The following is a 25,000-nucleotide window of genomic DNA, read 5'->3' as shown; positions in this document are numbered from 1 at the left end:
CAATTATGACGTCATAACGAAGGCACCTATGACATCTTCAAAAAAAAAATCAAACTTATTCCCCATGAGGAGTACTTTCTGTGTGCCAAGTTTCAATTTTTGTCCTTGGTGCAGTTTCAGAATACAGAGGTCCAAAGTTTTTAGTTTTTCCAACTTGGCTGCTACATCACGTGACCTATGACGTCATAATCATTAAAACATTATACACGAGTCGTCGCAACAATGGCTAAAAATTCGTCTCAATCGAACAAGCGGTTGCGGAGAAAAACACAAAAGTTCTGTGTGAACAAACAAACAAACAAACGCAACGCCATCTCCTTCAGTGAGGGTAAATATCATGTGACATTCGATGACAAATCGGCTGAAGGTCAAAAATCGACAAAACTTTAACTTGCAAAACCTCAGCTTCTCGTTTCTCTTGTTTCACTTCTCCTCGAACTCGTCCCGTGACTCAAACCCCCTTTGATCTACTTACCGTTCGTTAAAATTTCCTCGAGGAAAGGAAAAAACAATCCCTCGGACTTGACGAAGAGCTCGTGACCACGTTTCGACACGACGTCATCACGTTTCGACACGACGTCACCTCGTTTCGACACGACGTCACCTCGTTTCGAGACTACGTCACCACGTTTCGACACCGTGACCACGTCATGAACCCCACTTTTTTCAACTGCCCTGCAGGGGACGACTTGTTTAACGGCCTCCATTGTCCCACGTTGTTGGAGGCAGGCGAAGCTTGGCCCAGGTCTTCACGAACCGGAGGAACAGGCCTGACGTTTGACGAGTTATTCCTGAGAGGAATTTTGACCTTGGCCGTGGTGAGCTCGCCCACCTCTTCGCGAAGCACTCCGTGGGATGTTTAACGTCCACCGACGAATGACGGCACACGGGACGTTTCACGTCCATCCGAGGGACGGAACATCCATTGATAAACGGCCTTGCCTGTAAAACACCAGGATGGTAGTTTATAGCCGGTTCGGGATTCGAACCCTGGTTAGACAGCTTGGAAGCGTGTGTGTGTGTGTGTGTGTGTGTGTGTGTGTGTGTGTATGTGTGTGTGTGTGTGTATGTGTGAGTGTGTGTGTATGTGTGTGTGTGTGTGTGTGTGTGTGTGTGTGTGTGTGTGTGTGTGTGTGTGTGTGTCAGTGTGTGTGTGTATGTGTGTGCGTGTGTATGTGCGCGCGTGTGTGTGTGTGTGCGAGCGAGTGGTGCGAGTGAGTGTGCGAGCGAGTGGTGCGAGTGAGTGTGCGAGCGAGTGTGTGTGTGTGTGTGCGAGCGAGTGTGTGCGTGTGTGTGTGCGAGCGAGTGTGTGTGTGTGTGTGTGCGAGTGAGTGTGCGTGTGTGTGTGTGCGTGCGTGTGTGTGTGTGCGAGCGAGTGTGTGCGAGTGAGTGTGCGTGTGTGTGTGCGAGCGAGTGTGTGCGAACCACGAGGCCAGTTGTTCCCAAACGGTAAAAACAATTATCGGAACAACGTCTTCGGACATGAAAAACTCTCCTTCAAAATGTGGGATTTCCAACCTCGGGTCGTGACCCCGGCTTTGGGAACCCCCTGCTCTGCGTCGATGAGGGTCTTGAGATCGAGATTCGAGAAGAAAGGTGTAGTTTGAGATCGAGGCGGTGCATAAGCAACGTTCCCAAGCGAGACTCGGCACTCATCTGAGCACGTGCAGACGTTGGGAGGTTCAGCGTGGGAATGAGGATCTGGGATTAATCCGTGGGAATGACGTCATGTTCGAGACTTTTTAAATCGGATGTACAATGAGGAACCGAGCTCGTCCCACGGGTTGCATCATCCTCTTCCCCTCGACCTCACTCACAATGGCACTTTGTCGTTGATTTTCCTTTTTGTTCACCTGTTGTTATTTTCCCGCGTCAGGATGACTGGGGAGGCTGGCAGGTCGGTCTCGAGGTTCGTGCACTCTCCAATGATCTGTGTGTCCTGGGTTTGAATCCTGACCCAGGTGTTAAACTGTCAACAGTGTGTGTGTGTGTGTTGTGTGTGTATGTGTGGTGTGTGTGTTGTGGGTATGTGTTTGTGTGTTGTGTTGTGTGGGGTGTGTGTGAGCATGTGTGTGGTGTGTTTGTGTGTGTGTGGTGTGTGGGGTGTGTGTATGTGTGGTGTGTTGTGCGTGTGTGTGCGTGGTGTGTTTGTGTGTGGTGTGTGTGGTGTGTATGTGTGTGTGTGGTGTTTGTGTGTGGTGTGTATATGTGTGTGTGTTGTGTGGTTCCTCGGATGGATGTGAACCGGGCGTCGCATCTCACAACATTAGTTGGTGGACGTTAAAGATCCCGTGGTGTAGAAGAGTAGGCGAGCTATCGCCGGCACCGTGGCCAAGTTTCGAATTCCTGCCCCGACTGCTGCTGCGAAGGCAAAGGCAAAAACCACCCAGTGCAACTCTTCCCAAGAGACTTCTTCAGCCGCACCGACGCTCTTTGTCCTGTACATAAAGGGGGCTATCCTTAAGATCTTGATGTAAAGTCCTCAATTTGAGCTCCTGTTATGTGTCATCCTTCGAGGTTGATAAAATGAGTTCCATCTTCCTGAGAAGAATGATCCATTCGAGTCTCCCACGTCAGAGTGGAGACGTGAACGTGCCCTACGTCCAGGATCGTGCCCCGAGCCAAGGAAAAAACTTCCTCGGTCGCCTCACACTGAAGACATGAACGGAGTTCTTCTTCTTCTTCTTACTGCTCTTCTTCAACTTCTTCTTCATCTTCTGCTTATTCCACTTCCTCTTACTCCTCCTCTTCAACTTCCTTTTCTTCTCTTCGTATTCTTCTTCTTCCTCTTCGTTGTTTGAGGTTGACAAGCCGTTTATATTGATGTAAGTGAGCAAGAGGGGACGTGTGTGTTGTTTCGACTCACGGAGGAGTTGAACAACGGGGGGGACAAAGACATCACGTACAAATGCTACGGAACGACCGGCTCGGAAAGCGATGGCAAGCTGCTTGATAACGGAACACACCGCGGGTCAGAGCTGCAGGGTTTTCAACCCAGCTTGAGTGGTGGTATGGGTGCACGGAAGCCCAAATAAGAGTGGTGTTGGGTGTGTTGCACCGTTTCATGGTCTTCATTGACCCAGTACAAGGTTTATTTAATTTTGTGCAGTTTTATGCATCGTGTGATCCTTGATCATGGATAAACTGTTCCTGTGTGCTTTCAGTGTGGAGAGTGTACCTTACCTGTGCAGTGCACCTGTTCTCCATCCACACCTCACAAACGTATCTATGACATTCTTACCATCAAACTTAACATTTACACACACGTAGGGGAATTTGGCCAGGGTACTGGCACACAATGACCTGCTCCTTGTGGAAGACATTGTGGGACCCCAACACAGGCCCTTTGGTGAGTGTGAGTGAGCAAGTGAGCATGCTTTATCCTCATGTTTCCTCTTGAGTGTGCCAGTCACGCGTTCAGGACAAAGGTCCGATTCCATCACGAACAGCTCGGTTCTTAAATCCATTGTTGACAAGAGTGCGAGAATTGTCGTTTGTGGAATGAGAACAAAGCAAGTGCTGAGTGTGTTAAACTGGAATGAATGTGACTCATCGGAAAATGGGGGAAACAAACGCAAAGCTTGTCTGTTGCCATAGCAACAGCAGGGTAAGTCTCGAAAAGTTTGTTTGTTGGTGCAAATCACCAACATTGTTTCAGAGTAACTACCTTTTAAAGCTGCAGCTGCCTCCTGGAACAACACCAACGGCTGTACTGGCTGCAGTGGTCTGTAATTTCCCGGTATGTATTAAAAAAATAAGGAATAAAACATTGCTTTCTGTGTGTATCCATTTCACTCTCCTCAATGAACTAGTCAACTGGACAGGTGGAGGTAGTACATTTGTACAAGGGTGGGCACGGACGCAAGAGGAGGCCATTTGATTTGGTTCATTCATTGCACCTTCGCTTTACCCACGCCTCACTAACCTAGTCAATTAATCGACCGGTCTTCGACGTACAGACCGCATGCTGACCATGCGTTTGGCCGAGGGGGCTGGCACGCAATGACCGACTCCTTTTTGAAAGATATTGTGGGATCTTCATGCAGGCCTGCAGCACTCGGTGAAGGACTTCGACACGAGTCATTTGTTTTTGGACTCTCAACTCGACTCGAGATCCTGAAGGCCGAAGACTCAATGGGACAAGGAGGCAGTGTGGACGAAGGTTGTGTTTTCACCGCTCTGTCTGTCTGTGAGCAGGATATTTGAAAAAGTTATGGACGGATTCGGTCGAAATCTGGTGCACAGGTTGAGTATGTGAAAAGGACTAATTGATCCGGTTTTGGTGAAGATCCGAATCAGGATCCGGATATGAGTTTTTAAGTGATTCTTCACCATTGAGAGGAGCACGACGAGATTGGGACCATACTCTGTGCAAAGCGTTGGTGTTGTCCAAGCAGTCTCCTTGGATATTGGGCACAATCCTGGACGGGTCGCCACTCCGACACAGTATACCAGCAAGCTGGCACTCATTTTGCCGACCTCGGAAGGATGACAGGCCGAGTTAACCCCACCTGGTATTAATTCAACAGCTGAGCGGGACTTGAGCTCAGGACCCAAAGATCCAAAACCTACCACCCTAACCACTAAGCCAACACCAGGCATGATTCATTGAGAGATGGGAGCCAAACACGATCAGTAGCATGATATCTCAAAACGTTGTGGACCGATTTTGACAAAACTTGGTCGATGAGTTGGGTAGGTAACAAGAACAAGCTGCTCGATTCTGGTTCAGGTCCGGATACAGATTTGGCCCGTCAGTGGGATAAAAAACATAAACTGTTCAACCTGGCGGAGGTATGCGCTCTCCAGAGTGCCATTGTAATTACCGATGCTGTGGATTAAAAATTATTTATTCGAGACTCGACTCTTGAGACTACTTGGTCGACAGATCTGGCTTGATATCATCCAAAAGTTGACTTATTCTGAGTCTTAACATCATCATGTTTCAGGCACTGCATCAAAACGGCAGTTTGGAGTTAAGTCTGACCTTATTGGGGAGTGAACCCAGATGTGAAAGTTCAGTGGCAAGAAGAAAACCAATTGAGCTCCGCTGTCTCTCTCAATGAATTTGATCCAGTCTGGCGAATGATCTTTGCAACTTGTACCTCTAGTCAACCGTGCTCATGACTCTCAGGCTTCGTCCATTCAACATGTTCACCTCGGACATTAATTTATCCACAATCTTCCAGGGTGGTCTACTCATGCCCATTCTGTTCTGCATCACTGAATTGTGTGCCACAACAACAAAAAAGAATTCACATTCGGTTTTGCAGGCAACTCGGTTCTTCGTTTGACAATCTAATGTCCGTCACCTTGTGAATTAACCTCACCTTCTCCTCTGTCTGCCAATCTGGAGAAGATCAAAAACTGGGCAAGTATCACGAACAACAGAAAAACCGAACTGTATCTTTCTTTGATGAGCTGTTTTCAGAGCAACAGTCTGGGAAGCACATCAATTTCACCATCATCCACGGACCATCTTGCACTGACCAGGTGCTACTGAGATGTTTTCCAGAATGAGAAGTCCATTTTTAACAATTGTGCTCCTCCTAGAGGCTGAGAACATTTGTCTGACGGCCACAGGATTAGAGTTTTGGTAACACCTGGTGTGTCCAGCACCTGTAGAGTCCAGATGGTGAAGGTCATCGGTAAGTCCTATCAGGAAGCCCAGGTTTGAGGACATTCTCACCACATCAAGGTCAGTTTACTCATTGTTTTTCTAAAAAGCTATTTTGTTTTGCACCCTTTCGCTCTCTAATATACGTCAGTTCACATCATAAGTGAGAATATAAATATCAGCAAAGCTTGCAAGATGTAAACCGTGGTTTGATTAAAGTTCCATCACCGGCCGCTCAAATATATCCTAAATATGCTTATTGTTTGTTTTACTGATCACGCTAAATCAACCTGTGCCGAGTAATCCGATCAAACAACAAACTTTTTAGATGAAGACTACCATTAAAAGTTCTGTGCTGCATGTGATAATGGAGCGATGCACGGACTAATCAGAATTGGCACAATGAAAGGCACTGTCGAATGATTAATAACTCATCCATCGGGATTATGAGGAACAGTGACTGAGACAGGACAACGTATTCAACATTGAAAATGACCGCAGGAAGGAATGCCACCGAACATTTCAACTGGAAACTATGATCATCTTTAAAAATGGTTGCAATATCTGCAATTTTTTTGCAGATTTCAATTTTTACCTCTCCTTATGCCCATGCACCCCTCCCGAACTTACCCCAGACAACAATGGAGATGCTCACGTTGGCCCCTTTGCCGGTCACTTCGTTCCACACCTCGCACGTGTAAGGTCCTGAGTCAGCCTTCCGTGGCTGCTTCACCTCAATTTGGTTCGTTTTCACTTTCCCACCTGGAACCTTCCATTTATGGTCTTTGTGTGGCTTGGAGTCGAATGTGCAGTTTAGTGTGAATGAAGTGGAGGAAAGGATCGGCACCGGTTTTGAAGGCTTGTTCGATGTGGAGCAATGTTCTTCCCCGGTGCTGATGCGAACGCAGACGGTCACATCCAGTGGACCATCTAAGGCGGACAAATAAATAGACATTCTTCAAGCGGTACATCATGGACCATTTGACCTTTTCTTCATACTGTTTGTGTTTGGTGCATGCACATAGCCATATGAATGCAACGATGATCTTGTTGTTAATAATTTAATATAATGGCCAAAAGTTTGGGTGATTATGTTCATTAATTGCTTCAAATCTTATAACATACCTCAATAAGCCTGTTAATGTGCGAGATATTTAAAGTATTTGTGTGCTTGTTCGTTCTATGTCCCAGCATCTGCACAAACAGAACGTTTCTCGACTATTCGGTTTACACTGTTCCAACAGTTTGTGAAACTTCGATTTTTGAACTGTGTATTGGAGGGGGACATTCAGTGTCTGCTCTGGCATTTGTTAATGGACCAACAGACAAAATGTAAGGCACGCAACTCGACTGCATTCCGCTTATTGGCTCACTGCCCACGTGCCCCTTCTCTGCTTTCCAAATCCCCCTTGGCCTCACAACGTCTAAACCCCTCTTTGTTATTGTTCTTCATCAAACCACTTCATCCCATATTTGCACATTTTCCAAAAGCAATAATGATGTGGATTAATCCATTATGCCCTGACAGCACGTTACATGACCATGTGCACAGGTGTGGAGGGTTACATACTCACAGGCAGTGTCCACAGAGAAGTCCTCACTCGAGGAAGACCCATAAGGAGTCTTCGCCATGCAGTTGTAAATTCCGTTGTCGCTGCGAGATAGGTTATCGAATATGAGAGTGTGTCCATCGTCGGACAGTCGAAGACTGTCTGAGTATGAGCTCCTGAGATTTGAAAATGAGGTTGAATTGTTCGCTACGATGTGTCCATCTCTCTTCCATGCCACTCTTGCACTTTTGGGAGAAACATTTCTGCATTCGAGGGAGAGGTTGGACCCCATCTGCATTCCATATGTGCTGGGTTTTATGAATGGCTTGGATGCTGCGGGAAGGCATGAGGTCAGAGGACAATGACAGAAACAAAGAAAGGTAGACAAAGTCAGAATTAGAAGGTAAGTTCATCTTGTATTTCAATCTCTGCAGTAATTGGAACCATTTTGGAAGGAACTTCTTTGTTAAATGTCATATTGCTTATGTTACCTCAACACAAACATTGGACTCAGGTCACTTTCCATTAATTTGTCTCAATTTATTTGTCTTTAGTGTCGTCCTGACAAATTATCTTGTTACATTTCAATAACGTGTGTGTAACTGGATGTTAGTGAAACTGTGTATAAAATTTGAAAAGTAAAATATCTCACGGAGAAGTTCCAAGAAAACTGGTTCACTCTGGTCTCCGTCTACTTCGCAAGTGTAGTTTCCTGTGTCCTCTCGAGAAACGGGAGAGATTTTCAGCTTGTCCGAAAACGTCTCCTTGTTGCTTGTGTTGTCCTTTTTCCACTCTACATGTGAATATCTGGGTATGTCATCACAAATGAGAGTGACTGCAGATGGAGCGTCATTTTCCATCCGGACCTTTGGAGCGGCTAGGGAGAGGAAATGAGGGAATGTAATAAATCCCAAGGAACACCAGTGCATTGACATTTTAATCGCCTTAACATCCCTTATCGCACTTTCTTTCTAATTACCTCTTTACAAATAACCTTGTCACTCTCTTTCGAGTGTAACCTGGCCCACCACCCTCTATACTCCTGTCTCACCTCTGCGTCTTCTTTTTTTTTTGTCTCCCCTTACCTTCACCTGCTGTCCACCTACCTATTACCTTGAAATCATTTTTGTGGCTTTTTTTGTCTTTTTGCATCCTAAGCCACCACCACCACTGCTCCTCACGTTTCATCTTCCCTTCTTTAGTTTCACCACACATCTTAGCTGCTGCTCCCAACAAGGCCTCATTCAGGTTCCTCACTTCCCTTCGATCCCTTCCTTGCAGCCTGACTTTGCATAGTCCAACCAAACTCTGCCTCGAAACTGACCACATGAGCAGCCTGTAACATCCACACCCTAATGTCTTTATTCTTGTTCCCATTTTGATATCTCCCGTTCTGGAGCAGCTTCCAATTTAACATCAGCTATGCTGGCTCACTGGAAACCCCATCCGATACCCGTCTCTCTGCCTCCATCAAGAGGGAATAATCGATCAGTTTCCTGTATAATCCACTTTTAAAGACGTCCTTATATGTTCTTCCCTCTTACCAAAACCTTAATCCATCCCAATCCTCTGCTGTCTCTAAAAATTATTCTTCCTCCCTGATTTCTGGTCCCATAGCATTCATCACCACGTCCTCCTTGATAACCGCCCATTTCAAGAACCAAAACGTTCAAGCCATGCTCATTCAAATAACCTTCACAAACCACTCCATCACATTCTGGTAAAACCTTTCAGCAGGTTCTCCACACCTTTCCAGCTATTCTGGTGTCGCACCTGAGGTACACATCCTGAAATGATATTCAACAAATCCCCCTCAACAATCACCTTCACCTATTTCGGTCTCTCACTCAACCTGACAACATCCACCACCTGTTGTGCCAACATCCTATCCAAAACCACACCTTGATTCTTACTGCGCTTCTCCCCACGACAGAGAACATTGAATCCCTCACCGAGTACATTCGCTCATACCACGGAATGATAATAATCCATGTTCTGACTCGGACTGATTACAAAAAATGATCTTATCTTATGCATTTTGTGATTGTCACCAACGTAACCACATGATAGATGCGGCCACATAATACAGGTTATAACACGTAACAGAATCCTGTTTGCCTTCTTTCTTTTTAGGGTAGCGACAGACAAATCAGTGTGTGAGTATATATTGTTATGGATCTGGTCTTGGGAGTACAATAGGAATGGATTAGACGAGTTGTTTCCTCGTACATATTCATGTAAATGTGTAATTCCCGTTTGTAACAAAACGTATCATGCATGTGTTTAGAAAGATCTAGTCCCCCACCACCCACCCACTCCGTGCTAAAGCTGTTCCAGTCAGTGTCTCGCCGCAGTTGTTGTGTTTAGAGACTCTGATTCATGCCAAATTTGTCCAGTGGACGTGGAGAACTTTTTATCCCATACCTACAGAGTGGCATGACAGTTTCCAGTCTGTCTGTCCCTCTGTACCTGGGCAGGGCATCAAATCAAATCACCACCATTTTTTTGCTCAGTGTCAGTTGTCAGGCCTCACAGGCCTTTTGTGTACACGGATCACCAAGTTGCGTGTGTCGGCTGTTGTTACGTAGTGGGTGTACGTGTGGATTCTTGGAGAGACGAGTGCTTCTTGAGAATAATAAGGGAAGTGGTGTGTTTGTGGAGTCCCGGGTTTTGATTTTATTAACAATTTTTTTTTAATTTCCCATGCTTTGAGGCCTCATCAAAGCTAAACCCTGAAGGACTATCTCACAATTTATTCTCGTCATTTTTTTGTGATTTCATTTTTGACTGTCACTGACTTAGCTTAAGAATCTTGAGAAAAATCGGACAAAATTAGACGTTTTTAGACAAAAATAAAATAAAATGCATTTTAACTGTTTGTGTTTCTGTTGGCCATGATTGTAATCTCAGGGAAACGTGCGGTTGCCCACAATCGTGATCCGTTTCTTTGTTCAACAATTTGTATTGTTTGTCCTACTTGCTGGTATCTGGGCATGGTGCACATTGTTGAGGGACTTATCGGGACTTTCCATGAACCACGCGCATGTGTCGGTCGACCCAGTGAATACCTCATCGAAAGACTCACCAATCCTGTCGACCATTTGAATCCCAAGAAACTGACTTTTTTGCATTGGACGGTGTTGGAAAGATTACCACACAATGTGGTGTGTATAAAAGATCTTCAATGTGACTGACTCCCAAATATTGTAAGTTTGTTTTGGTTTGTATTTTGCATAATCTGAGTCATGATATGACTGAAACATAAAATAACTTTTTTTTTTTTTTTTTTTTTTAAACAATCATTGATAAAACTGAGTGAGGTAATGCTGATTTTGGTTATGAAAAATTATCGTTTATAGTCTTAGCTTTTACCGAATATATAGTTTGTGTGAAAAATGTGGAGAACTCATTCACAATACACAATAACAAACATTTTGTTTTATTCAGTGTGGCTGAAAAAATACTATATTTTAATATTACATACTGCAAAAATACCATATTTTAATATGACATACTTAAAAATACCATGTTTTAATATTATATACTCAAAAATACCATATTTTAATATCACATACTGTAAAACTACCATTTTAATATGAATCACTCAAAAATACCATATTTTAATATTACCTACTGCAAAAATAACATATTTTAGTATGACATACTTAAAAATACCATGTTTTAATATTATATACTCAAAAATACCATGTTTTAATATCACATACTGTAAAACTACCATTTTAATATGAATCACTCAAAAATACCATATTTTAATATCACATACTGTGAAACTACCATTTTAATATGAATCACTCAAAAATACCATATTTTAATATTACCTACTGCAAAAATAACATATTTTAATATGACGTATATAAAAATACCATGTTTTAATATTATATACTCAAAAATACCATGTTTTAATATCACATACTGTAAAACTACCATTTTAATATGAATCACTCAAAAATACCATATTTTAATATCACATACTGTAAAACTACCATTTTAATATGAATCACTCAAAAATACCATATTTTAATATTACCTACTGCAAAAATACCATATTTTAATATGACATACTTAAAAATACCATGTTTTAATATTATATACTCAAAAATACCATGTTTTAATATCACATACTGTAAAACTACCATTTTAATATGAATCACTCAAAAATACCATATTTTAATATTACCTACTGCAAAAATACCATATTTTAATATGACATACTTAAATATACCATGTTTTAATATTATATACTCAAAAATACCATGTTTTAATATCACATACTGTAAAACTACGATTTTAATATGAATCACTCAAAAATACCATATTTTAACATGACATACTTAAAAATACCATGTTTTAATATCACATTTTAATATTGCATACTGCAAAAATACCATATTTTAATATGAATCACTCAAAAATACCATATTTTAATATTACCTACTGCAAAAATACCATATTTTAATATGACATACTTAAATATACCATGTTTTAATATTATATACTCAAAAATACCATGTTTTAATATCACATACTGTAAAACTACCATTTTAATATAAATCACTCAAAAATACCATATTTTAATATTACATACTGCAAAAATACCATGTTTTAATATCACATACTGTAAAACTACCATTTTAATATGAATCACTCAAAAATACCATATTTTAATATGACATACTTAAAAATACCATGTTTTAATATCACATTTTAATATGACATACTGCAAAAATACCATATTTTAATATGACATACTCAAAAATACCATGTTTTAATATTACATACTCAAAAATACCATGTTTTAATATTACATACTCAAAAATACCATGTTTTAATATTACATACTCAAAAATACCATGTTTTAATATTACATACTCAAAAATACAATGTTTTAATATCACATACTGTAAAACTCCCATTTTAATATCACTCACTCAAAAATACCATGTTTTAATATCAGGTCAGGTCAGGTATAGGAGCATGTGCCAGAACAGCGCGTCGCTGCGTCCACTTTACGCCGGTAATCCAGGGGCCTCCGTCTGGTCATCCCCCAGGCAGATGCCAGGCCCAACCCCATCTCCTTGAGATGATGGTCAACCTGCTGCAACCACGAGGCACGTGGTCGGCCCACTGGCCTCCTCCACTCATGAGACTCCCTCGCTGAGAGAATCTGGTGAGCAGGATCAGCGTCAGGAAAACGAGCCACATGTCCATACAGCCGCAACTGACGCTCACGGACTATGCAGGTAACAAATCTCATCCGAGTTTCTCTCAGCAACCGCTCGTTGGACACAAAATCTGACCAGCGATAGCCAAGGATTCTCCGAAGAGACCTGGTACCAAAGGAATTAAGTCTCCGTCTCAGATCCTTGGTCAGAGTCCAAGTCTCGCATCCATAGAGCAAGACTGGAAGTACTAAGGACCTGAAGACTCGGACTTTCGTCCTCCCGCACAGGTACCGGCAGCGCCACACCCCATGATCCAGTGAATCCATGACTCCCCAGGCCCGGCCCAGACGTCTATTGACCTCTGACTCGCAGCCAGCAGAGACATGAATATCACTGCCAAGGTAAGTGAATCTCTCCACGACCTCAACATCCTCACCACAAACAGACACAGACAGGACAGCAGCATCAAAGATGTCACCGAAAGCCTGGATCTTAGTTTTGACCCAAGAAACCCATAATCCCAGCGGCTCCGACTCCTCATTCAGCACCTCGAGGGCCCCCAAAAGGATGTCTAAAGTCTCCGCAAAGATGACTGCATCATCTGCAAAAGCAAGGTCCGAGATCTTGACATTCCCAAACGATGCACCGCAACTTGATCTCTCCGACATCCTCCCTAAAATCCAGTCCATACAAGTGCTGAAAAGTGTGGGGGCCAGTACACATCCCTGACAAACTCCAGTAACAACTGGAAATAAGTCAGAGATGGTACCACCACACTTCACAGCACTCTCAGTACCAGAGTAGAGTTCAGACATCGGATCGATCAGTTTTGGTGGCACCCCACGAAGACCAGGAATACTCCAGAGCACATCCCGATTCACTGAATCGAATGCTTTACAGAGATCAACATAGGCTGCGAGCAGCCCCTGCCGAAACTCTCGTCTGCGTTCGGTGAGGACACGAAGGGCAAGGATACGGTCAATCGTTGACCTCTTTGGTGTAAAGCCTGACTGCTCTGGATGCTGGTGCTCAAGCAGATGGTGGCGAACCCTATCAAGAATTATCCGAGCAAAGACCTTGCCTGGCAATGAGAGCAGCGTCACCCCTCGGTAGTTGTTGCAATCTTGACGATCACCCTTCCCTTTCCAGAGAGGGACAACAAGGCCCCTCTTCCAGTCAGTTGGGATGATGCCTGTGTTCCAGGCAGAGCACAAAACTGCATGCAACGACACGAGTGCAGCATTTCCACCAGCCTCGAGAAGTTCGGCATGGATGCCACAGATCCCTGGAGCTTTGCCCCGTTTCAACTTGTTCACCGCAGCCCGTGTTTCCACAAGCGAAGGTGGACCACAGTTGATTCGAGGGTCAGCAACAGGGATTGTAACACCCTTGACGTCCAACTCGACAGCTGGGGGATCAGCCTGGTACAACCGCTCAAAGTAACCGGCCCAGCGGGCCTTCACTTCAGACTCCTCTGTCAAGAGCCTACCACTCTCTGCTCGAACTGCAGTGCTCCGAGGGATGGGCTTGGATGAACGTAATGCGCGAATTCCCCTGTAAGCGGGACGAGAATCACCTGTCCACAGGTGATGCTCTACCCCCTCACAGATTCCTCGCACATAGGCCTCCTTGTCCACCCTCAGTGCACGTACAGTTTTACGCCTCAGCTCCCTGAACAGCTCAGCTCTGCCATTCAGCCTGGCACTGCGACTCTGGTCAATGGTATCCAGTGTCCCTTGAGAGACAAAATTCTTCTTTGCCCTGCGGTGAGCTCCAAGACATCCACCGGCAACAACAAGGACGGTGGTCTTGAAGGCGCTCCACAACTCTTCAGGACCCCCCAAAGCACCCAGACCCCCCAAGTGTCGACTCAGCCTGTTCGCAAACTCCTCAGCTACTCTCTCATCCCTGAGCTTGCCAACATCCAGCCTAGGCTGGGATGGTACCATTCTCCAGGAATTAAGGTGCAGCTTTAGAGTTGCTACAACAAGCCTGTGGTCAGTATTGAGGAACTGAGCACTCCGGTAGACCCTGCAGTTCTGGATCATCCTCCAACGACCGTCAATGAGGACATGGTCAATCTCCTTTGCCACACCACCAGCGTTGGAATACCAAGTCCAGCGATGAGCTTGTGGGTGCTGAAACCATGAACCAGCCACCCTAAGTCCATGACTTCTTGCAAAGTCAAGGAACTTAGTGCTATTCTGGTTCATAGTTCCTGACCCATGGGGACCAACATACACCTCATAACCATCCCTATCAGTTCCAGTCGATGCATTGAAATCCCCCAATACTAGAAGTGTATCTCGTCTGGGGCACTGATCAACCACAGACTCGAGTGTGGCGTAGAATGCATCCTTCACGGTGAGATCACTCGCCTCAGTTGGAGCATAAACAGAGACCAGGGAAATGACACCCAAGGAGTGACGAATCCTTAATCTCATAATACGCTCGTTGACCGGTGTTACCTCGATTATCATTGGGGTCAGCTTATTGCACACAGCTGCAGCAACTCCTTGGGTATGGTAACCATCAGAGCGACCAGACCAATAGTAGGTGTAACCACCCACTATTATCTCGCCGCAATCCGGTCTCCGAACCTCAGAGAGAGCTGCAATCCCGATGTCCAAACGCTTGAGCTCAGATGATAACAGAGACAGGTGATCATCCTCTCTTAGGGATAGGACATTCCAGGCACCCACCCAAAGGGACCGCCTCAGGTTAACCCAAGGAGACCGCCGTCTGGTGGACGAAACCTCAGCACCACTCCGACACACTCTCCCGCAATCTGACCCAGGGATGTTACCCCGTGGTTTCCCTCCTATCATCAAAGATTGGGGGTCCCGAAAGCTTTGCCCCAATCCCGTCATCCAGTGAGCTGCCCTGCGAAGGGAAGCTGCACAGGAGGTACTCCCACGGAGTGGGTTTTCAGATTTCTTTGCGTTTTTGTGTTTTGCGGAATGAAGGGTTTTACGGTGGCCGGAGTGCAAATCCTGCCACCAACCTCCTAATAAGAAGTAACCCAACTGCAGGAGGACGTCCGCAGACACAGTTGGGCACTAGATATGGATGACTGTTGGCTCACAAGGAGCTCCTCCGCCCTTTGACAGGTTTTGTTTTTAATCCTGCTGGGTGTCCATATCCAAACACCCTCCTCCCCAGAAAACCTGGTTGGGGAGACGGTTTAGTCGCCGACAACCCGACCATGGAACAGGTTAGTACAGGTTTACATGGTACCTGTAGCAGGTCACAGATCGAACCTGACCTGACTTTAATATCACATACTGTAAAACTACCATTTGAATATTACTCACTCAAAAATACCATATTTTAATATTACATACTGCAAAAATACCATATATTAATATTACATACTGCAAAAATACCATATTTTAATATTACATACTCAAAAATACCATGTTTTAATATCACATACTGTAAAACTACCATTTTAATATTACTCACTCAAAAATACCATGTTTTAATATCACATACTGTAAAAATACCATTTTAATATTACTCACTCAAAAATACCATATTTCAATATTACATACTGAAAAAATAACATATTTTAATATTACATACTGCAAAAATACCATATTTTAATATGACATACTCAAAAATAGCATATTTTAATATTACATACTCAAAAATACCATGTTTTAATATCACATACTGTAAAACTACCATTTTAATATGAATCACTCAAAAATACCATATTTTAATATTACCTACTGCAAAAATACCATATTTTAATATCACATTTTAATATTACACACTGCAAAAATACCATATTTTAATATCACATTTTAATATTACATACTGCAAAAATACAATATTTTAATATCACATTTTAATATAACATACTGCAAAAATACCATATTTTAATATCACATTTTAATATTACATACTGCAAAAATACCATATTTTAATATTACATACTGCAAAAATACCATATTTTAATATCACATTTTAATATTACATACTGCAAAATTACCATATTTTAATATAACATACTCAAAAATACCATGTTTTAATATTACTCACCCAAAAATACAATATTTTAATATTACATACTGCAAAAATACCATTTTTAGCTCGCCTGTTCGAAGAACAGAGAGCTATAGCGATACCCCCGGCGTGAGCGTCAGCGTGAGCGTGAGCGTGAAAATGTTAAATTTTTTTATAACGGAAAAACTCCTAGACGGATTTCGACGAAACTTGGTGGGGGGGGGGGGTTAGGTATGTTCCAAGGATCATGCCATTAAATCTTGGACTTGGTCCCCCCCCAAAAGAAATTGTTAGAGAATTTTTTTTTGCATTTCTACATGTTTTAAGTGATTTTCAACCCCTCCCCCAAAAAAGTCCCCCCCCAAAAAAAAAATTGTTAGAGAAAAAAAAAATTTTTTTTTTGCATTTCTACATGTTTTAAGTGATTTCCAACCCCCCCAAAAAAAATTGGTAGAGAAAAAAAAATTTTTGCACCTTTTTTTTCAACAAAATTTCGATTTCTTTTTTTTTGCATTTCTACATGTTTTAAGTGGTTTCCAACCCCCCCCCCCACCCCAAAAAAAATGTTGGAGAAAAGAACTATAACTCTGTCAGCACTGTTGACATCATATTTAATGAATAAGATATAAGGTTCACTTGAGTGACCCAGCAGTATTGGCGGCGGAGGTTTTGCACTCTCCTGAGTGCTCCCACTCTCGTTTCCTTTCTAATGTTTTGATCTATCACACTATTTTTTATACGCCCGATATATATATATATATATATATATATATATATATATATATATATATATATATATATATATATATATATATATATATATATATATATATGTTGTTCGTCTTTCAGCTGCTCCCGTTAGGGGTCGCCACAGCGGATCATCCGTTATGATCTGCATACTGATTTGGCACAGGTTTTACGCTGGATGCCCTTCCTGACGCAACCCTGGTCGCCTCTTACGACACAGGGATCAGGATTTGGGTTTCGCCATGATTCCGGGCTGCTCTACACCCTGCCCAGTGCAGAGCCCCGTCCTCAAGCGATCCTCCAACCCAAGCCTCCGAGTAGCCGGATTACAGGCGCACGCCACTACGCCCGGTATATATATATATATATATATATATATATATATATATATATATATATATATATATATATATATATATATATATATATATATATATATATATATATATATTGTTGCGGTCTTCGCGCCCGCCGGCGTGCGGACGGCCACGTAACTCGAATCGCGGCACGTCGCCCACCGGACGGACAATCAGTCGTGACCCTCTCGGACTAACGCCGGGGAACCAGTCACGGGTGGACCTTTCGATCTCACCGCGATCGAGCCAATCAGCCCCGCGTGGGATAGGGTTGCTCGCCGGGTCGACCTACCTAAGTACCCACGCGGAGGGTAGACCGGGCGTCGCACCTCGCCGCAGGTCGACTTCGGACACGGGCCATAGCGACCCGTTCCGTACTATCAGAATAACCGGCGGTGTTATCGTCGACCTCGACGGTTCGATTAATTATGGGCGTACTCAGCCCACTACCAACCCTTTACGTGAAGCAAGATATGAGGGTTCAATGGGGGGAAAAAACGAAGCGAGCGGGAGAACAGTTCAACAATAAAGCACATTTATTCGCGGCACACGGGAAGCACACAAATACAATTCCACCAAATGCACACACAAAAAAAAGAAAACACAATTCCATTTACACGAAAAGCAAACATAAAAGTGAAAACACAGTGCAGATATATAACCGACTACCGAGCACACGGCAACACTTATACAATTCTACTTCACAGACGGCGCCGACAACACATACCCAAAACCAAGGAAAGAACATCCCTCAAGAATGAGGCAGGCCTGAGGCCGAGACCGGGTCGGGCCTACCCGTCTGGTGATGAGACGCGGAGCGGCGATGGCCCCGCAACCCGCGGGCCTCGTGGACAGTGCCTGGTAGGGGGTGGGAACGGGGCCCCCTTGGTCGCACTATCTCAGCGCGGGGGGAAACAGGAGGGGGTTGCTGATGCTCGGGGTATAGAGGAGCTTTATTATCCCTGGTGTGCGTCTCCACCTCGGCCAGGTCGCGCTGCCGGCCTCCCTCGGGCATGCAGCTCCTGGCACCGGCGCGAGCACCCCCTCGTCCGACTCTCTTCAGCTTCTCCAGCCACTGCAGCCCGGGCTCCAGTCTTCCACACTGCGTCCCCTCCGTTCCGACTCCTTCTCGTTCTCGACTCCTTCTCGTTCTCGTTCTCCTTTGCGACTCTCTTCTTCCTCGTTCCGACTTCTTACTACCCTTTTGCTGAGCGAACACCGTCCTTTTATCCCCCGTAACTTCGCCTTTGACCCCCTCCCTTTGACCTTTCAACTCGCTCCCCATTGGCCCGACAAAAAGTGGGCGTGAAGGCTTTGATCCACAAATTTGCATATATCGATCGCCCTGGGGGCGGGGCCAGTCGCCCCTCGCTCACCGATTGGACGGCAAAAAGTGGGCGTGTGTCGTTTTCGATCCGTTTTGAAGCAGAAAATCCGTGATTTTGTACACGCTGTTCAACGTGCGCCCTACACGAGTCAGCATCGGTGCCCATGAGTGGCGCGAGATGACGGTGATGAGATGGTGGCGCGGTGCGTCGGTAGAGGTCAGGGAGGCTGGGGTGAAGCGGCGTTGTGGTTGGTGGATGTTGTTGTGGTTGTGATGGTGGCGATTGGTCCAAAAATAAAAGATAGTAAAAGAAAAACGGCTATCCTGAAGAGTCGCAGCACGTATAAATGACATGTATTCCCACTAGACAACGGGTTTGGGCCTAACTACACATGCACTTACCGAGATACCTCACCTAAGGGACCTGAATGGTGGTTTGCGAATCTGGTAACCACAACACTACCCCCTTCCCTTTTTACAGACTCGTCCCGAGTCGTCAAATTTTCGTGTGCCATCATGTGTAGTTTTCCCCTAGTACACTTTACCTACGGATCCCTGAGTGCGACATTCATGGTATTCGTGTCCCCAAAATAAATAACCTGAGGGCTGCGTAACTACCTAAACAAACTCACTCACACGGACGACTTAAATAAAATTGCCGGCGCTAAGACATACATGCCGGGGCGCACTCATATGTACAGTACATCTTAACCTTAACTTACAAATCTTACACTAAACCATGGCCCAGGATCATTGAACTCTGCAAAAGAAAGCAGTTAGCAGGGAGCCAGGCTGCCCACATGCAGTCTCTGACTCAAACAATGCAGGTGACAGGGAACGTGGCTGGCTGCTCACACGCAGTCCAAGGCCTTCCCTTTTGAACTGAACTCAGTGAACCACAACGGTGCTTGGGCTGCACAACGCAGTCTCCGTGCCAGCTCAAGTGGCACACGCAATGAGCACAACGAATGGATGCATGAACGGTTTGAACTGAATGCAGTGAACCACAACGGTGCATGGGCTGCACAAACGCAGTCTCCGTGCCAGCTCAAGTGGCACACGCAATGAGCACAACGAATGGATGCATGGACACAAACACGGTGCACGGGCCGCCACTGCAGGCCCGTGTTGTAGCTACCAACAGGGCAGTTCTTGCAGCTTGCAAACTGTTGCTTTTACGATCCTGGCGCACATGGAAATGAACAGGGGGGGGCAAAGCAAAATTGAGCGGGGCTGGTGAACGTGGGCAGTGGGCATGGCATGGCAAAGGCAAGCAGGCAAACACAGCCCGCAGAAGAAGGCCGCTGCAGGCAAACTCAGCCCACAGACGAACTGGCCGGCACAGGCCTCGAAGAAAAAAAACCGCTAGCAGATGAACTGGCAGGCACAGGCCTTGCAGCACACAGCTGCCGATGAGGTTGGCCCGGCCTCCGCCTTGAGTAAAACACGGCCAGCCGATGAAGTGAAGTGGCCAGCCTTTGCCGTTCAGTGGAGGTTGGTGGAGGGAGTGCGGTGGTGCTGGCCACTCGGAAGGGCGGGCTCGGACCTACCTACCTGTCTCCCTCCCAACTATAAGCCTTTGCCTGTCACTGTACATACCCACTCCCTTAATTTGTGAAAAACCAATTTAGCCCCAACTTATTTTTTTTGTTGTTTTTATTCTTACTCCCCCACTATAAATCGTCCCCTAACCCCCTTTATCGTCCTTGTTCGGCTAACCTATCCTGTCACCTAGCCTACTCCCAACCCCTACGTTCCCTTCCCCGAGGAGTAAGGGAGAGCTAACGTCCTGTGCCGAGGCCATGAAGCCACAGAATGGCCTCCCCAGAGTTCGGCGATCTAACCCAAAGTGGGTCCAGTGGCCCACAACGAGAGCGAGGGGATGGATGGTGCGGAGGGGTACATCTCCTAATCTACCCTAACCATTTAACAGTTAAACTACCCCGGGGCTTTCAACAAGCGCCTCTCGCTTAAACTATTGGTTCTAACAACCCAGATTCCCGTCGCCTGTGTTGGTGTCCTCACAATTTCGGGCCTCGCCCCCAATTTTCTCTCCGTGCCCTCCACACGGTCTCCTGGCTTCAGGACACGTGGCTCCCTTTGGCAGGCACGACCCTCTGCCCGAATCTCCGCTATGGCACCCCCGGGCACTACACTGCCTCCGAGCCTACCAGCTCCCTAACACCGAGTGCCCCCATAACACCTCCCTGAAACGCACACGTGGCAGGCCGGCCTCCCGGGCCCCTTTCCGAGGGTCACCCGTGCCCACAGCACTGCCCACGCGGCTAATGGCGCCCGGGCCCCCGCACCAAGCAGGCGCACCCGTGCCCACTACTCTATCCCGGCCCCCATGGGCCGCAGCCTACCGCGGCCGACTAGCCTGGTGCCCGGGGTACCCACTCAGCGATACTCACCTTTCGCAGCCACGCTCCCAAGCCCGTCAACAGGGCTCCTGCACCCCTCCAAATGGGTCTCGAGCCTACTTTCCCACCAACAACAAAACGACCTCCATTTTTCAATTTGACTAACCCAGCTAACTCACTTTATACTGACCCCGGGGTCCCTTGGGCGGGAGTCACTCCTCCCCCAATCACTCATCGCACCATGCATTCCCCATTCCTCCCACTCACACAGACCCGCTGGCCTCACTCACTCAACAAGTACTCACCTCACAACTCACCAACTCTTCAACACACACACCGCTGAACTCTGCCATCCTCCTAACTACATCCCCTAACTAACTCGTGCTCCCACGTCGTCCCTTAAACTATAGCACGTTCCTTTTAACACTACGTAGCTAAACTACGTCCCCTCTACACACTCACAAGTCTGTCACTGTCTCCAAATAAATCATTTTATTTCCCAACCTAAATCTGGCTACAATCCCTCTACCTAATCCATTCCACGGACCCCATGAGGACTTACCCCTGCCCCATGAAGTCGGTCTAACTAAGCTAACCCTTCCCCCTAACTAGTTTCCATCCTGTGCCCAGGGTAAGGGGGTCTTTCACCCCTTGCCCAGGAATCCTGTACACCCGAAAGTGAGGCTTGCTTTTTTTTTTTTTCCATGCGCAGCACCTGCGCGGCAACTCAGAGCTCGCGCACTTTGCACCTGCCCGTGACGTCATGCAGCTGCACGTGTTCCTCGTCCCTCCTTGGACGGGACCATCCGGCAGAGATACCCCTCCTGCCGGATTCCAACCCCACGTGCAGCCATGGCGTCACCGTGCGCAAAAAAGAAACACAAGCCCCACGTCTCGAGGGGTTTCCCACGCGAACACATGTGCTTTGCCCGTTGGAGCTGAACACACACGATCGCGTGGAGAACCCGTCCGGTCCAAATCCATTTACCTGCCTAAACTTTGTCCGTCCGCGGGATCGGCAAATCCACCGCGTGCGTTTCCGGACCGGGACTTCACTCTCGCAAGCGAGCACGTGGTGGTCTCGTGCGTTGCACAGCACGAACCGCGTGCTCACTGCTGGGTGAACCCGGCACGGTCCGCGAAACAACTACAGCCGCTACTCGGCTTTCTTTCCTCACATGTCGCCTTCGTCGTCGCCATTCAACCCACGCACACCTGCGTGTTACGACGCACACAGTCCACTCCATCACATTCACACCGGGAGACGCGGCTGCGTGCTCCCGCATGCCAACCGACATCTCCCTCTCATACCGCTCTCTCACACACACGGTCTCCCTTACACACAGCGACCTTGCACACGGCCGTTCACTCACGCGTGCGGGGGCACTCACCCGCGGTGCCTCACTCGCACTCCGTGCCTCATCCACACACGCGGGGGCACTCACCCGCGGTTCCTCATCCACACACGCGGGGGCACTCAACCGCGGTGTCTCATCCATACTCCGTGCCTCACTCATACACGCGGGGGCACTCAACCGCGGTTCCTCATCCATACACGGCGTGCTGGGAAGCACACACTCCGGCACACTCGCCACCACACCACTCACACACGGGGTCGCTTCCACACACGGGGACGCACTCACACCTTGCACCACACACACAGGGACAACCACACTGGGGATTTGTGTCCCCACAAGGGTCTCCGGGGCCTCTATACCCCCCAAGCTCTCCGTGCACCTGTCCACAGCACCCGTCCCCTCAACCTCGCAAAGCACGACCGAACTCACCTGGTCGTGACTCACCTCAAGGGGGCATACTCCCTCCCCTCGGTCCTGGAGGAGGCCATCCAGCTGCTCGCACTGGGTCTCTACACAGTCCGCCAGCTCACCCCCATTGTCCTCCACTACCTCCGTGTGTGTGTGCGCGTCACTCACCCCGTCTTCATCGTGCAGTCTTCCCTCAATTTTTTCTGTCTCCCGTGTCTCTATACATTTTCTCTCCTGGTTCCTTTTTTCTGTCTCTTCCTGGTTCCTTTTCCTTTCCCATCTGAGTCGTTCTTTCTCTCTGAGCCCCATTAGCTGTTCGTTCTCCCTCCGTTTTAGTTGTTCAATTTCACACTCATAGTGTTGTTTTCTTTCCCACTGTTCCCCCTGCTCTTTGTTTTCCAATCTCATCGTTTCTTTCAATTGGCTCATTTCCTTCCTGTGTTTCATTCGCTGTTCTCTCACGACTCTTCCTCGTTTCCTCTCCTGTCCTTCCTTCTCCAGTTTCATGGTTTGCTTCATTTGGTTAATCTCCTGTTTGTGTTTCATTCGCTGTTCTTTGTCCATCTCGTACTCCAGCCTCAGCTTTTCTTTCAATTGGTCAACCTCAGATTCATGTTCTTTTTGTTTTCTATTCCATTGTTCCTCTCGTTCTTCCCTCTCCAATCTCGTTGTGTCCTTCAATCTCCTGATTATTCCTTCCTGCTTCATTCCTTGCTCCTTTACTTTCTCCTCGTATTCAAACCTATTTTTTTTCCTTTTGTCGTTCAGTTTCAAATTCATACTCTTTCAGTTTTCTATTCCACTGTCTTTCTTGTTCCTCCTTCTGCAATCTCGTCATTTCTTTCAACTGACTGATTTCTTTCTCCTGTCTCATTCGTTCTTCCTTCATTACTCTTTCTTGTTCCTCATTCTTTAGTCTGGCCTTCGCTTCCAGCTGTTCGATCTGTGCAGTGTGGTTTCTTAAGTTTCATTTTCCGTTCTCTTCCTTTCCTCTTTTAACACTCTCAGTTCGTTTTGTAGTTCCCTCTCTTTGTTTTGGTGTTTCTGTAACTCAGAAACTTTCTTTTCCAATTCCTTTCTCATCTCCGCACACTCAGACTTTGCTTTGGCTTCTAACTGTTCTTCCGGCTTGCGCTTGTGGTTTTCTACCCGTCTTCCCAGTTCCTCTGTCTCCGTTTTCCCTCCAGTCCCAGCTTATCAACTCTCTTCATGTCTTGAAGTCTTTTGTCACACTCCACCGTTTCGACCTTCAATCCCTCCTCTGTCTCCTCCTGGCTTTCTTTTAATTTTTCTAATACCTTCTTTACCTCGTGTCTCGTCTTACACGTCTCCCAATTATTTTCTCGCCCGCCCCGACCGCGGGCCTGACAGCCGTTGCACTCCCCCCAGCTCGTTCGTCCCAGCACGTGGCAGCGCCATTTTCTCGCCCGTGGTCCGCGTTTCGCTCCTCGCCATTGCCATAATGCCTGCCTGCAGGCCTATGCCCATGCTCTGCATCTCACCCCGCATTTCTTTCATTTGGTTTCGCTTCGAGTGCGTTTCCATCCATTTTTTTATTTTCCATTTGTTGCGTATTTCTCTTCATTTCGTTGTTCCTTTCTTTCATTTCGGCATTCCTGTAATCCAGTTTGTCATTTATGCTCTGCACGAAGTTCCATAACGTGCTGTATTGTCACCTGCCCTGGCCACTCCCACTGACTACATTTAGCGGTGGGGTTATAATAAAAAACCGACCAGATGAACTGCATCGATGCCTTTCCCAACCTTCTGGTACGGGTTTCTCTTGCACGGTGATCTCGTCTGAGCCATGGATTCTACATTACTATTACACATACCTAATCCACCCGGCACCCGCTCGCCTTGAGACGCCATCTTGCTTCTCGTGAAGGGTTAATTTAGCTCGCTCGTAATTTGGAGGGAATCGGGGGTCGCTTCTCTCACCCTGGACCGATTCCCGTGAATTTAGGCCGGAGACAGGAGAGCCCGTTTTCCTGTTCTCCGATACCAGTGCCGCGAGGAGCGATGAATTTGTATCGCACGACCTGACACCAGTGTTGCGGTCTTCGCGCCCGCCGGCGTG

At 46.3% G+C, this 25,000-nt stretch overlaps 1 protein-coding gene across 1 annotated transcript in view; it reads right to left on the bottom strand.

The window, feature by feature from the left end:
• Positions 1–25,000, bottom strand: part of LOC147010439 (basement membrane-specific heparan sulfate proteoglycan core protein-like) — a 57,764-nt gene that overhangs the window by 19,013 nt on the left and 13,751 nt on the right. The window contains exons 5-7 of the mRNA XM_085860184.1: positions 7,820–8,044; positions 7,192–7,500; positions 6,248–6,547 (exon numbers count right to left, since the gene is read on the bottom strand). Of these exons, the coding sequence (XP_085716310.1) occupies positions 6,248–6,547; positions 7,192–7,500; positions 7,820–8,044 (834 nt within the window). The remainder of the gene's footprint in view (positions 1–6,247; positions 6,548–7,191; positions 7,501–7,819; positions 8,045–25,000) is intronic.

The sequence above is a fragment of the Eptatretus burgeri genome, chromosome 16 (genome assembly GCF_056783735.1).
Source record: "Eptatretus burgeri isolate ZD-2024b chromosome 16, Ebu_testis_v1, whole genome shotgun sequence".
In the NCBI taxonomy this organism is placed as follows: domain Eukaryota; kingdom Metazoa; phylum Chordata; class Myxini; order Myxiniformes; family Myxinidae; genus Eptatretus; species Eptatretus burgeri.
The sequence above is the reverse complement of the archived record's forward strand: the minus strand, read 5'-3'. Positions and strand labels throughout refer to the sequence as shown.